Below are 13901 nucleotides of genomic sequence, written 5' to 3'. Positions count from 1 at the left end.
TTATTACGGGTGCGATTTTAATTGATGGCATGCTATCCCACGGAGGGATTTACATCTAGTGTCCTCTATTTAGGTTGCTTTTACTTAGTTTTGTCCTGTAAATGATACCCTGTCATTTTGGGGGCATTTAGCTTTTCATCTCTTGAATAAATTTCCAAGAGTCAGTTGAAAGTTTTGGCTGATAGCCAACACTACCACTTTTACTGCAAATAATGCTCAAGTCAGTATATTTGTGCAGAACTTTTGTACACATTTCAAGTTCTGTTAATAATAGTAGGTCTAAAATTCATACAGATATGCTCCAGAGCGTAACTTTTAAGATCTCTCCCCACTGAAGTTCGTGTAGCACTCAAGTTTCATTGCTAATGGGACAATTCACTTTAGCATAACCTTGGTTAACTGAAGGAGCTGTCCACGTCTCTACTTGGAAAAGATCTGAGCTCTGAGGGAGTCATAGACCATCCTGGCCTTCCTTGCTGGCCTCTGCTCAGTGAAGCTGTCCTTGTGGTCTCAGTCTTGCCCTCTTGTTGCGGCCTCTGCGGCTGCCTGCAGCCTTCCTTGGCTCCCGGGGGTCAGTTCACACTGTTCTTATGTAAGTCAGCTTTTTCTTGCCACGACCAAAACACCTGACAAGAATAACTTAGAGGAGAAAAACGTTTATTTTGGTTTATGGCTTCAGAGGCTTGAGTGCATGGTCAGCCAGCTCCATTTCTTTGGACTGAGATAAGGCGGAACTTCATGGTGGAGGGGCGTGGCGAAGGAAGGCTGCTCAGCTCATGCATCCTGGGAGCAGAGAGAGGGGAGGATAAACCATCCAGGACATGCCTCTAGAGCCTGCTTCCTCCAACCAGGTCCCCCGTGCCAGTAGTCCATTCAGCTCTCAATGGATGATTCATCTATCAATCCTTAAATGGATTAATCTACTGATGAGGTAGGAGCCTCATGATCCAATCAGTGCCTAAAAGCCCCGCACCAAACCTTGCTGGACTGAGGCCTGTGCTTTCAAACATGAGCTTTTGCACATTTGGTTTGGATACCCCAGTTTTCAGTCCAACCCCAAGAACTTTTGAGGTCCACGAGGTCTCACCTGGCCTCTGCTCTTCATACCCAGGGTCCAGGGTCTGCATTTGACACCTCCTCAACCTCCTGGAAGCAGCGCTCCTCTGAGGCCACCTCCTCTCTTCTTCCAGAAACCAGGCAACCGTCTCCTCTACTGGGGTGGCCCCGCCAGGCCTCCAGGCCTCCCTAGGGATTCCACCGGTTTCAGTGGTCGTAGCTCCCTGTCCTCACCCCTGCTGTCCGTCTCCAAGTGCCAGTTCTGTCCACCCTCAGACTGGGGACATCCCTCCTTGAACCTGCTCACCAAACTCTCGATCTCCTTTTGTGCAGAAAACCCGCCTTTCCGTCATTCAGAGTTTTTCTTCCTTTTCTTAATTGTTAGAAAATCTGTTATTTTCTTCACCTTTGCTTTTGATTCATGAAGATAAGCTTTTGGAATTCAAAGGAGAAAATTATCTTTCCCAATTTTCATTTTGCAAACTGCTTTGACTTTTAGATTTGTCTTTGCTTTAGGTTTATAAAATTATACTTAGGAGCAAAACCCCAGAGACGGACGGTCCTGGGTTGCATTGCTTCTCCCTACAACAGAAGGATGCTGGGAACTCGGGTTGCTGTGTAGACGCTGGGTGGGAGGCAGACTGGGTACCAGGCGAGTCTGAATGGCGGGGACAGCCATGTCACCTGCTCAGCAGAGGTGACCGCTTACTGGATTTATTCTGGGCAAAATTTTGTAGCTTTAGAATAATTTAATAGAAAGTGCCAGGCACTTTGAGGGTGACCACAAAACTGGAATTTGAGGTCAAACTTGATTCTCTACTTCTGTGGGCAGGTGGGGCCTGGGTAAGCTGCAGGCCTTCCGCGGCCCAGAGAGCCCATTTTAGGTCAGCAGTTAGGCCCAGCAGGGGACACCTGCTCGGTCGCAGCTGGCAGAGAGTCTCCTGTCTACCCCCGAGTGGCGTGCCCAGCTCTGGTCAGCGGCTGTGCCCGCCAGTGTTGCCACAGACCTCAGTAGCTCATGGCGACTCCCTTCCCTGTTCTCTCAGGTCTCACAAATCTGGAGACTGAAATTCAGGGAACACGGGAAGGCAAGAGTGGAAGGAGTAGGGTTTATTCAAGTGTGACAAACAGAAACAGAACTCTTTAAGGGGCAGGAGGGGGCCCCCATAAGGGCTACTACTCCAGTGTGGTAGTCAGGAGTTCATAGAGCCCTCGGGTCAATGCTGTTGTTCCAAGTTTAGGATAATCGGGGTTTGGAAAAGTACTAATGCCTTTGGCTAGCCCTTGAGTCTGCACTTCCATTCAGGCCTGCCCCACCCTGCTTTCTTGCTGCTCAGCAGGAAGTGGGAGGTTGAGGTCATGGGATCATGGATGCTCTGGGCTTGGACTTCTGCAGTGGCACTAGGGGAACAGGCGTCCCCTACTGGCTGTGGCCTGTGCTTGCTGCTTGAGCTCCAGCCCCCCTGGGCACCTGGAGGAAGTAGGAGGCTGAGGTTGTGGGATCGAGGATGCTCAGGGTTCCAGGCTGTGGTGCATCTGCCTGGCCCACATGGGCCCTGCCTGGCTGCCGCTTTGTGACAGGTTGGTGCATCTTCTCTTGCCTCGGCCCTGGCTCTCTGTGCCTCAGGCCTGCACTGGCATGGTGGACTCCAGGGGGCCATGGCCCCTGCTTGCACCCGCACTCCAGCCAGCCTGCGCTGCTGCAGCTTCTCCTTGGGGATTAGTGGGATGGCTCAACAGCTGGGGAACCATGTCTGATTGGAGGATGCAGGGGTTCTTAGCAGGCTCCATACTGAAACTGATCTTATAAGGAAGTGCACAGATGGAGCTTGGAGAAGATTCAGGAGCTTGATGAAAGTTTGGTCAAGCAAAAAATCTTTCTCAGTTCCGAAGGTACCATGCGATTATTTTTAGGTTGTCTTCTTTTCACATGAGCTCCTTGAGGGCAGGGAACAGGCTTTCTTTCTCTTCTATCCTGGTGGTTCCTAAACTCGAGGATGCTGGAGATCTGTTAGAACATCCGCTCCTAGGTTCCACCAGGAAATGTCTCCCTCCGTGGGCCTGGGGAGGCCGAGAGTGTGCATTGCCAGCAGGTTTCCAGATGAGGTCAGGGCTGCTGGCCTGGTGACCACACTCTCGGGAACCACTGGTCTGTTCCCTGTGTCATTCCTTGTGTGCGGATGCTCAGTAGTTATTGGCCAAACCAAAACGACGGAGCAGATTTCTCCACAGTTGGTCTCTTGAGTAAATACGTTCATGGAAGTGCAGGTCCCTGGGCCAAGAGAATGAGAGAATGTGATTGGTCATCTCAGAGCATCCTGACCTTTTGACTTTCCAGTTGCTGATTCTTTCTCATGTTGTACCTTGCAAAGTTGATCATTTCTCTCTCCCTGTGAGTGAGTGAGTGTGTGTGAGTGTGTGTGTGTGTGTGTGTGTGTGTGTGTGGTGTTAATTTAGCCTACACAAAAGAGGTGGCCACATGTTGCATAACAGACTCCTACGTCACTCTCTGTGCCTTTTAAGGTGAAAAGTGAAGGTGAGCTGCAGTGAGCACAGGTTTTTGGGGACAATGGTGGGGTCTAATCTCCAACTAGGGAGGAAAATAGTTCACTTTTAATAATGAAATAAAAATTCTTTGAAGGCAATATTTTCTAAGGGTCCAAAGTATTGTTGCTTTTTCTTAGAAAAACAGAGTGGGCTCAAGTGTTCCTCCAGCCTTACCTCCTTGTGCAATCCTAATGACTTATTAACGGCTGCAGTTTATTAGAGCATGAAAATCCCCTGATGGAAAATTGGGGCATTTATTCATATTTTCAATATTCTTTGATTAATTGCCTTCTAAAAATGAATGAGTAGTGAAGTTTTCATCCTGCCTACATTGGAGAATTTCAATGACTTTTCTAGTTTTCATTAATGGTTAAGTCACTCACTGTTTGATTTGTATTAATTTATGCTAGGAAGATGCACGTTTGCTTGTTCTTTAAAAAAAAAAATCTCTCCTGTATTTCAGTGAATCGTTTTATATTTCCCCTTAGTAAAGTGTGCATGTGTATGGGTTAGTTCCAGGGGGGTGGAACCCAGGGCCTTGCCTCTGCTGGGTGCTCCCGCGACCACTGAGCTCCACCCAGCCCCTATGTGAAAATGTTCTTGAGAGAGAAACCACTGTGACCTTTCCAAGGACATTTGTAGCTACCTTGCAAAATTGGCTACTCGCACTGTGGAGGTTTCACGCAGGTCTGTGTCTCTTTTGGGGGGGGATTTAGTGTCTGATCTTGACCTTAAGGAATGCTCTTACTAATTAAAAATGAGAAGATTAAAGTCATAAAACACCTGATGACCACTTCGGAGAACACTGATTTCTTGGGTACCAAACAGGGGAACACTCGCCCAGCTTGGCATCTCTGAAGAGCACCCTCCCCTCCTGGTCCTGCTGGGGCTGGGAGGAGACCTCATGGGTGCCTTGTGCACTAGGACCCTGTGCCCTTGGGGGAAGCAGCCTGGTCACCTGTGGGCCTGGAGGAGAAGCTGGGGGTGTCCCTACGAAGGCAGTTACCTTTTTGTCTCTCGTTCCTCCTCCAAACCTCGACTGAGGGAAACCCAAAGCCCAGTCTGGGATGCATCTTGATGCAGCCCCTGAGAGACAGCCCGGGCGGATCCGAGTGGGCGAGACCGTGACGGCCCCCTTCTCCCCAGGTGAACTTCGTGGCCTGCCAGCTCTTCGCCCTGCTCGCCGCTCTCTGGTTCCGCCTCTACCTGCATCCTGCTAAGAGCAGCCCCGCCGTCCGGCATGCCTTCGCCACCATTTTGGGCACTTACTTCGTCATCTTTTGCTTTGGCTGGTGAGTATGCGCCTCAGAAAGGCTAATGGTTGTCATTTGGGTGTTTTGAGGGGATGTTCTTGGTGGCACACCAAGGGAAGAAAAGGACAGGGTTGTAAAAGAGTGTGCTGTGACATGAGAGTTGAAAAAAGGTTTGCATCATTGTAAAGCATTGCAAATACTTTACTGTAAAATAATGGGGATGCTGCAGGAATCCCCATTTACTATATTAAAGACAAAGAACTAGAACCAATAAGCTGACCACCCACTGGAAGTCAGGACAGTGACTTTTTTTCCTTAAAATCAGGCTTCCGCAGCCCCCTTGGGCCATGTCCGTGGAAGCTGGAAAGTTCACTTTTTCCCCTGCTGCGGGCCTTTCCCAGCCTTCCTTCGCAGACCCTGGTGGGTTTCTGACACCACTCTGGAGCCCCTGGTGTTAGTCCTGCTCCGGGGTTAGAACAGCGGCTTCAGACAGGCCTGGGGAGGTGGAGTCATCCTCTGACAGAGCAAGACCTGTTAGAACCGGCAGATTGGACTTCACTGGGTATGCCTGGCAGTGCCAGGGAGGGGCACTTCTTTGACATTTTAGGAATTTCAGATTTCTAGAAGTGTATCTTAAGGAAATCTGTTCAAGGTCTGAAGGACCACTCCAAATCCTTCAACGAACATTTGGAACAGGACTGATAATCTGAATCAGCCACCAGGCGAAAGTCTCGGTGTCTGGAAAACCTGGTTTGGATCCTAGTACTTTAAAATAAATGAATAATGTCCTGAAGGAAAAAACCTCATCTCTCTGGACTCTGCATCATATATGGATGTGAAGAAATATAAGCAGTCCATTTATGGATTTGTGACATTACGGGCTGTAACTGGCAAATTGTGCCATGACCCGTGTCATTTCAAGATGTAGTATCTTCAATTACTCAGAAAAGTGTCCTTGATATATTTTCTCTCTTTTTTTTTTTTGATATATTTTCTCTTACACACTGATCATTGCCTTTTGGCAGGGGGAGGGGAGGCTGAGTAGCCAGAGGGTGTGTTAATATGAAATATATTCAGTGTCTCCCTCCCTCATGTCTTAAAGGTACTCCGTACATCTTTTTGTGCTGGTGTTAATGTGTTATGGAATCCTGGTCACCGCAAGTGTATCCAGTATACACAGGTAAGACCCTGGGGTTGAGCAACCCAAGATAGGTTTCTCGTTGATCTTTGAAATGTACAAAGTTGTAAGTTCCCGGTTTCCCACGGTGGTGTGTCTTAGCTCCTCCAGGATGTCTGAGGGAGGGATGGGGGTCTTCAGAGAAGGCTCTGTGAAGAAGGTGGGATGTACCTTGGGCCTTGCATGAAAGAGTTCATCAGGATTAGGCAGCTCAGTTTGTGACAGTCCCAAACTGGAAGTAAGTTAGGTGTCTTGGTGCAATACTACCCAGCAATGAAGAGGAGTGAGCTCTGAATGGACACAACAACATGGACGCATCTGGAGTTAAGTAGGCTGAATGAAGGAAGCCACACAGATCAATTCCAGAAAATGCAGACTAATCTCTAGTAACAGAAGATCAGAGGTTGTTGCTAGGGAGGCGTGATGCAGGGAGACCAAGAAGGGGTCAGAAAGGCATGGGGGATGCAGGTCTCCGCCATCTTTGATTTGGTGATGGTTTTCTGGGTGCACACCCAAAACTCGTGAAGCTGTATACTTAAAAAAAAAAAAAGGTTTTGCTATGGTATATTTTTTTATTTCAAAGTACAGAAGTAATTTATTCTACTTGAAGGCTCTGTGCTTGGACAGTCAGTGAGTGGGGCTATGTTTTGCAAGGTCTCTTTCCCATGGTCTTCCTGGAAACTCAGTGCTGACTGCCTTTTGGGGGACACTGGGGTGTAAGTTCTGTGAAAACCAAGGCTTCTCTCTCATTCACCGCTGTATCCTCAAAACCTAGAAGAGCACCTGGCACAACAAGGGCTCGATAAGAACTGTGGGACGAGGGACTGCAGCGCTTTTAAAAGTTACTGACCCTTTTGTGGCTTCTTTTCTGATGGCGTGTCTAAAAAGTACGTGTCTTTCCTCAGCTTCGGTGAGCTCCCTGATTAACAAGACTCTCAGCACTATCTTTTTTCTTTTTCTTTTTTTTTTTATTTATTTTTTTATTTTTTTATTTTTTTATTTTTTTATTTTTTTTTATTGGTCGTTCATAACATTACATAGTTCTTAATACATCATATTACACGGTTTGATTCAAGTGGATTATGAACTCCCCCTTTTACCCCGTATACAAATTGCTGTATCACATCAGTTACCCTTCCATTGATTGACATATTGCCTTTCTAGTGTCTGATGTATTCTGCTGTCTGTCCTATTCTCTACTATCCCCCCTCCCCTCCCCTTCCCTCCCCTCCCCCCCTCCCCTTTTCTCTCTCTACCCCTTTTACTGTAAATCATTTCTTCCATTTGTATTATCTTGTCTTACCCCTCCATTCCTCTTATATGACATTTTGTATAACCCTGAGGATCGCCTTCCATTTCCATGCACTTTCCCTTCTCACTCCCTTTCCCTCCCACCTCTCATCCCTGTTTAATGTAAATATTCTTCTCAAGCTCTTCGTCCCTACCCTGTCCTTGTTAACTCCCCTTATATCAAAGGAGTCATTTGGTATTTGTTTTTTAAAGATTGACTAGTTTCACTTAGCATAATCTGCTCTAATGCCATCCATTTCCCTCCAAATTCTATGATTTTGTCATTTTTTAATGCAGAATAATACTCCATTGTATATAAATGCCACATTTTTTTTATCCATTCATCTATTGAAGGGCATCTAGGCTGGTTCCACAGTCTTGCTATCGTGAATTGAGCTGCTATGAACATCGATGTAGCAGTGTCCCTGTAGCATGCTCTTGTTAGGGCTTTAGGGAATAGACCGAGAAGGGGAATAGCTGGGTCAAATGGTGGTTCCATTCCCAGCTTTCCGAGAAATCTCCATACTGCTTTCCAAATTGGCTGCACCAATTTGCAGTCCCACCAGCAATGAACAAGAGTGCCCTTTTCCCCGCATCCTCTCCAGCACTTATTGTTGTTTGACTTCCTAATGGCTGCCAGACTTACTGGAGTGAGATGGAATCTTAGGGTAGTTTTGATTTGCATTTCTCTGACTGCTAGCGATGGTGAGCATTTTTTCATGTACTTGTTGATTGATTGTATGTCCTCCTCTGAGAAGTGTCTGTTCAGGTCCTTGGCCCATTTATTGATTGGGTTATTTGTTATCTTATTGTCTAATTTTTTGAGTTCTTTGTATATTCTGGTTATTAGGGCTCTATCTGAAGTGTGTGGAGTAAAGATTTGTTCCCAGGATGTAGGCTCCCTGTTTATCTCTCTTATTGTTTCTTTTGCTGAGAAAAAACTTTTTAGTTTGAGTAAGTCCCATTTGTTGATTCTATTTGTTAACTCTAGCGCTATGGGTGTCCTATTGAGGAATTTGGAGCCCGATCCCACAGCGTGTAGATCATAACCAACTTTTTCTTCTATCAGATGCCGTGTCTCTGATTTAATATCAAGCTCCTTGATCCATTTTGAGTTAACTTTTGTGCACGGCGAGAGATAGGGATTCAGATTCATTTTGGTGCAAATGGATTTCCAGTTTTCCCAGCACCATTTGTTGAAGATGCTATCCTTCCTCCATTGCATGCTTTTAGCCCCTTTATCAAATATAAGATAGTTGTAGTTTTGTGGATTGGTTACTGTGTCCTCTATTCTGTACCATTGGTCCACCCGCCTGTTTTGGTACCAGTACCATGCTGTTTTTGTTACTATTGCTCTGTAGTATAGTTTGAAGTCTGGTATCGCTATACCGCCTGATTCACACTTCCTGCTTAGTATTGTTTTTGCTATTCTGGGTCTTTTATTATTCCATATGAATTTCATGATTCTTTTATCTATTTCTACAAGATATGCTGTTGGGATTTTGATTGGCATTGCATTGAACTTATAGAGAACTTTTGGTAATATCGCCATTTTGATGATGTTAGTTCTGCCTATCCATGAGCAGGGTATATTTTTCCATCTTCTAAGGTCTTCTTCTATGTCTTTCTTTAGGGTTCTGTAATTTTCATTGTATAAATCTTTCACCTCTTTTGTTAGGTTGATTCCCAAGTATTTTATTTTTTGGGGGGATATTGTGAATGGAGTAGTTGTCCTCATTTCCGTTTCAGAGGATTTGTCGCTGATATACAGGAATGCCTTTGATTTATGCGTGTTGATCTTATATCCTGCCACTTTGCTGAATTCATTTATTAGCTCTAATAGCTTCTTTGTAGACCCTTTTGGGTCTGCTAGGTATAGAATCATATCATCTGCAAATAGTGATAATTTAAGTTCTTTTCCTATTTTTATGCCTTTAATTTCTTTTGTCTAATTGCTCTAGCCAGTGTTTCGAGGACTATGTTGAACACAAGTGGTGAGAGAGGGCATCCCTGTCTTGTACCAGATCTTAGAGGGAATGCCTTCAATTTTTCTCCATTCAGAATGATGCTGGCCTGTGGCTTATCATAGATTGCTTTTACAATGTTGAGGTATGATCCTGTTATCCCTAATTTTTCTAGCGTTTTGAACATAAAGGGATGCTGTACTTTGTCGAATGCTTTTTCTGCATCTATTTAGATGATCATATGGTTCTTATTTTTAAGTCTGTTGATGTGGTGAATAACATTTATTGATTTCCGTATATTGAACCAGCCTTGCATCCCAGGGATGAATCCTACTTGATCATGATGTATAATTTTTTTGATATGTATTTGAATCCGATTCGCCAGAATTTTATTGAGGATTTTTGCGTCAAGGTTCATTAGAGATATTGGTCTGTAGTTTTCCTTCTTTGACGTGTCTTTGTCTGGTTTCGGAATCAGGGTGATGTTGGCCTCGTAGAATGAATTTGGAAGTTCTCCCTCTTTTTCTATTTCCTGAAATAGCTTGAAAAGTATTGGTGTTAGTTCCTCTTTAAAGGTTTTGTAAAACTCTGCTGTATACCCATCCGGTCCTGGGCTTTTCTTAGTTGGTAGTCTTTTGATGGTTTCTTCTATTTCCTCTATTGTTATTGGTCTGTTTAGGTTGTCTATATCCTCCTGGCTCAATCTGGGCAGATCATAGAACTCAAGGAATTTATCTATGCCTTCAGTATCTTCTATTTTATTGGAGTATAAGGATTCAAAGTAATTTCTGATTATCTTCTGTATTTCTGAAGTGTCTGTTGTGATATTGCCTTTTTCATCCCGTATGCTAGTAATTTGGGTTCTCTCTCTTCTTCTCTTCGTTAGCATGGCTAAGGGTCTGTCAATTTTATTTATTTTTTCAAAGAACCAGCTTTTAGTTTTGTCAATTTTTTCAATTGTTTCTTTTGTTTCAATTTCATTAATTTCAGCTCTGATTTTAATTATTTCTTGCCTTCTACTTCTTTTGCTGTTGTTTTGCTCTTCTTTTTCTAGGATTTTGAGATGAAGTATGAGATCATTTATTTGTTGGTTTTTTCTTTTTTTGAGGAATGAACTCCAAGCAATGAATTTTCCTCTTAGAACTGCTTTCAATGTGTCCCATAGATTCCGATATGTTGTGTCTGTGTTTTCATTTAACTCTAGGAATTTTTTAATTTCCTCCTTGATGTCTTCTAAAACCCATTGATCACTCAGCAACCTATTGTTCATTCTCCAGGTGATGCTTGATTTTTCCTTTCTTCTTTTATCATTGATTTTCAGTTTCATTCCATTATGATCAGATAAGATGCATGGTATTATCTCTACCCCTTTGTATTGTCTAAGAGTTGCCCTGTGACATAGTATATGGTCTATTTTTGAGAAGGTTCCATGTGCTGCTGAGAAAAAAGTGTAGCTACTTGATGTTGGGTGGTATAGTCTATATATGTCAATTAAGTCTAGGTTGTTAATTGTGTTATTGAGTTCTATAGTTTCCTTATTTAACTTTTGTTTGGAAGATCTGTCCAGTGGTGAGAGAGGTGTGTTGAAGTCTCCCATGATTATTGTATGTTGGTCTATTAGACTCTTGAACTTGAGAAGAGTTTGCTTGATGAACACAGCTGCACAATTATTTGGGGCATATATATTTATGATTGTTATGTCTTGTTGGTGTATGGTTCCCTTGAGCAGTATGAAGTGTCCTTCTTTATCCCTTTTGATTAGCTTTGGCTTGAAATCTATTTTATTAGATATGAGTATGGACACTCCTGCTTGTTTCCGCGGTCCATATGAGTGATATGATTTTTCCCAACCTTTCACCTTCAGTCTATGTATATCTTTTCCTATCAAATGCGTCTCCTGTAGACAGCATATTGTTGGGTCTTGTTTTTTGATCCATTCTACTAGCCTGTGTCTCTTAATTGGTGAATTTAAGCCATTAACATTTAGGGTTATTATTGAGATATGGTTTGTTCTTCTATCCATATTTGTTTATTGATGTTACTAAACCTGATTTGTTATCCTCTTTGACTACTTTCCCCCCTTTACTGTCCTACCTCCCATTGTTGGTTTTCAAAGTTATTTTCCATTTCCTCTTCCTGTAATGTTTTGCCAAGGATTTTTTGAAGAGATGGTTTTCTAGCTGCGAATTCTTTTAACTTTTGTTTATCGTGGAAGGTTTTAATTTCATCTTCTAATCTGAAGCTTAATTTCGCCGGATACACGATTCTTGGTTGGAACCCATTTTCTTTCAGTGTTTGAAATATGTTATTCCAGGATCTTCTAGCTTTCAGAGTCTGTGTTGAGAGATCAGCTGTTATCCTGATTGGTTTACCCCTAAATGTAATCTGCTTTCTTTCTCTTGCAGCTTTTAAAATTCTCTCCTTATTCTGTATGTTGGACATTTTCATTATAATGTGTCTAGGTGTGGATCTCTTAAGATTTTGCACATTCGGCGTCCTGTAGGCTTCTAGGATTTGGGATTCTGTCTCATTCTTCAAGTCTGGGAAGTTTTCTCGTATTATTTCACTGAAAAGACTTTTTATTCCTTTGGTTTGGAGCTCTGTGCCTTCCTGTATCCCAATGACTCTTAAATTTGGTCTTTTGATATTATCCCATAATTCTTGGATGTTCTGCTCATGGTTTCTTAGCAGACTTGCTGAGCTGTCTATGTTCTTTTCCAGTTGAAATACTTTGTCTTCATTGTCTGATGTTCTCTCTTCTAAGTGATCTACTCTGCTGGTAGTATTCTCAATTGAGTTTTTAAGTTGGTTTATAGCTTCCTGCATTTCTAGAATTTCTATTTGTTTGTTTTTTATTACCTCTATCTCCCTGTGAAATTGATCTTTTACTTCCTGGATTTGTTTGTCAATGTGATCTTTCATTGTCTGATTTTGCTGTCTCATGTCTTCCTTGAGACTCCAGATCATCTGAAGCATATAAATCCTGATGTCTTTATCTGACATTCCATCTGTTGCAGCTATTACCTCTTCTAAAGTTGAGTTGACCTGCATTGCTTGTGGTCCTTTCTTTCCTTGTCTTTTCATACTGCTGACGTTTCTTTCTGCTTGGTGCCACTGTTGTGTTTTTGAAATTTACCCCCTATTTATTTATGTTGCTCTTGTATAGTTGGGAAGTCTCCCTTGCAGGGCGGGTATTGGCTGTGCTCCTCCTCTAATTATGGTGGTCTGTCTACCCCGCTGATCGGTCGCAGGTCTGCCCCCGCTGCGGGCACGGGTGGCGGCTTTGCTCTGCCCCCACTCCAATTGTGGTAACTTAACTACCATGCCCTGGGATCGTTGGTCCTGATCTGGATGTGGGTGGCGGCTCAGCTGGGCCCCCCCCCCGCTCCAATTGGTGTGACGAGTCTACCGCGCTGGCAGACCTCTAGGCCGGTGGGTCGCAGTTCTGCACAGCCCCCACTCCCAATGGGGGTACCTAACTACCTCTCCAACGGGTCGCTGAGCCCCCTCCGGACCCGGGCGGCGACCCTGCTCCACCCCCACTCCAACCAGTGTGACGCGACTGCCTCGGTGTTACGTGTCCACCCCGCTGGCAAGCTACCTGGCCTGTCTTGCCAGTTGGCGGCAGGTCTGCCTGCCCTGCTTGCTCGGATGGCAGCTCCGCACAGCCCCTACTCCAAATGAGGTTACTTGGCTGCTGCGCCGCGGAATCGCTGGTCCTATTCTATGCGTGGGCGGCTGCTCTCTTCAGCCCCAGCTGCGTTTGGGGTGTCATGGCACCACGCCGGCGGGTCACTTGGACTGCTCTGGGCGCAGGAGGAAGATCCACTCTGTCCCTACAACACCCCGCCGGACCCTGATTGAGAAGCAGTCACCGCCGGTTCCCTAGCCTTGGGCCAAAGCAGCTTAGGTAGCCGGAACCCCGCCTCTCCGATCTGATACACTCTCCGCTGGGAGCTGGCTCCAGGGAGCGACCCCACGGGTTTCCCAGCCCCAGGCCAAAACTGTTCCGGGAGTCAGAACCCAGTCGCCCCAAGCTCAGCGCACGCTCCACTTGGAGCTGGCCTCCGCCGGCAGTCTCCGCAGTTTCCTCAGACCTGGGCCAGGTTAGCCCCGGGAACCCGAATCCAGCTGCTCAGTGCCCGGCGCACGCCTTGCCAGGCACGAGCCTCTAGGAGTATTCTCCACAAGATCCCCCGCCCCGAGCCTGAGCAGAAAATCTGTCTGCTAGAAGCAGGCAAATACCAGCCTGTTATCACCTGTTCGTAGTTGAATGGGCTGAGATCAGTAGAACACGGGGATGATTACATCATCTCTCCGAAATGGCGGCTGCTGTTCTCCACTGTGGTCCGACCGGTGTCTGGGGCCAAACTGGGCCTCTTCTCTCCTCTGTTTCAAAGCCGGAACTCAGCGCTAAGGGCTCCGATGTACCACAGGCGGGAGCCCCCCCGGATCCGTATCGCTGTTCCCCTGCTCCGGCACCCTGCCGCTCCCCGGCGTGCGCCACAGACTCCAGCCGCGGGGCGATCGCCTGTCAGGCTATGCGACCCTCCGTGCGGGGAAATGGAGCTCTCAGAGCCGAACTTCGCACGATGGAAATCTGTCCACTAGATT

The 13901-nt window shown here is 45.3% G+C and overlaps 1 protein-coding gene across 1 annotated transcript in view; it reads left to right on the top strand.

The window, feature by feature from the left end:
- The window catches only part of Mboat1 (membrane bound glycerophospholipid O-acyltransferase 1), a 101478-nt gene that overhangs the window by 44650 nt on the left and 42927 nt on the right, over positions 1-13901 (top strand). The window contains exons 2-3 of the mRNA XM_026402200.2: positions 4750-4895; positions 5959-6036. Coding sequence (XP_026257985.1) covers positions 4750-4895; positions 5959-6036 — 224 coding nt within the window. The remainder of the gene's footprint in view (positions 1-4749; positions 4896-5958; positions 6037-13901) is intronic.

Source organism: Urocitellus parryii, chromosome 8 (genome assembly GCF_045843805.1).
Source record: "Urocitellus parryii isolate mUroPar1 chromosome 8, mUroPar1.hap1, whole genome shotgun sequence".
Lineage (NCBI taxonomy): Eukaryota > Metazoa > Chordata > Mammalia > Rodentia > Sciuridae > Urocitellus > Urocitellus parryii.
The sequence above is the reverse complement of the archived record's forward strand: the minus strand, read 5'-3'. Positions and strand labels throughout refer to the sequence as shown.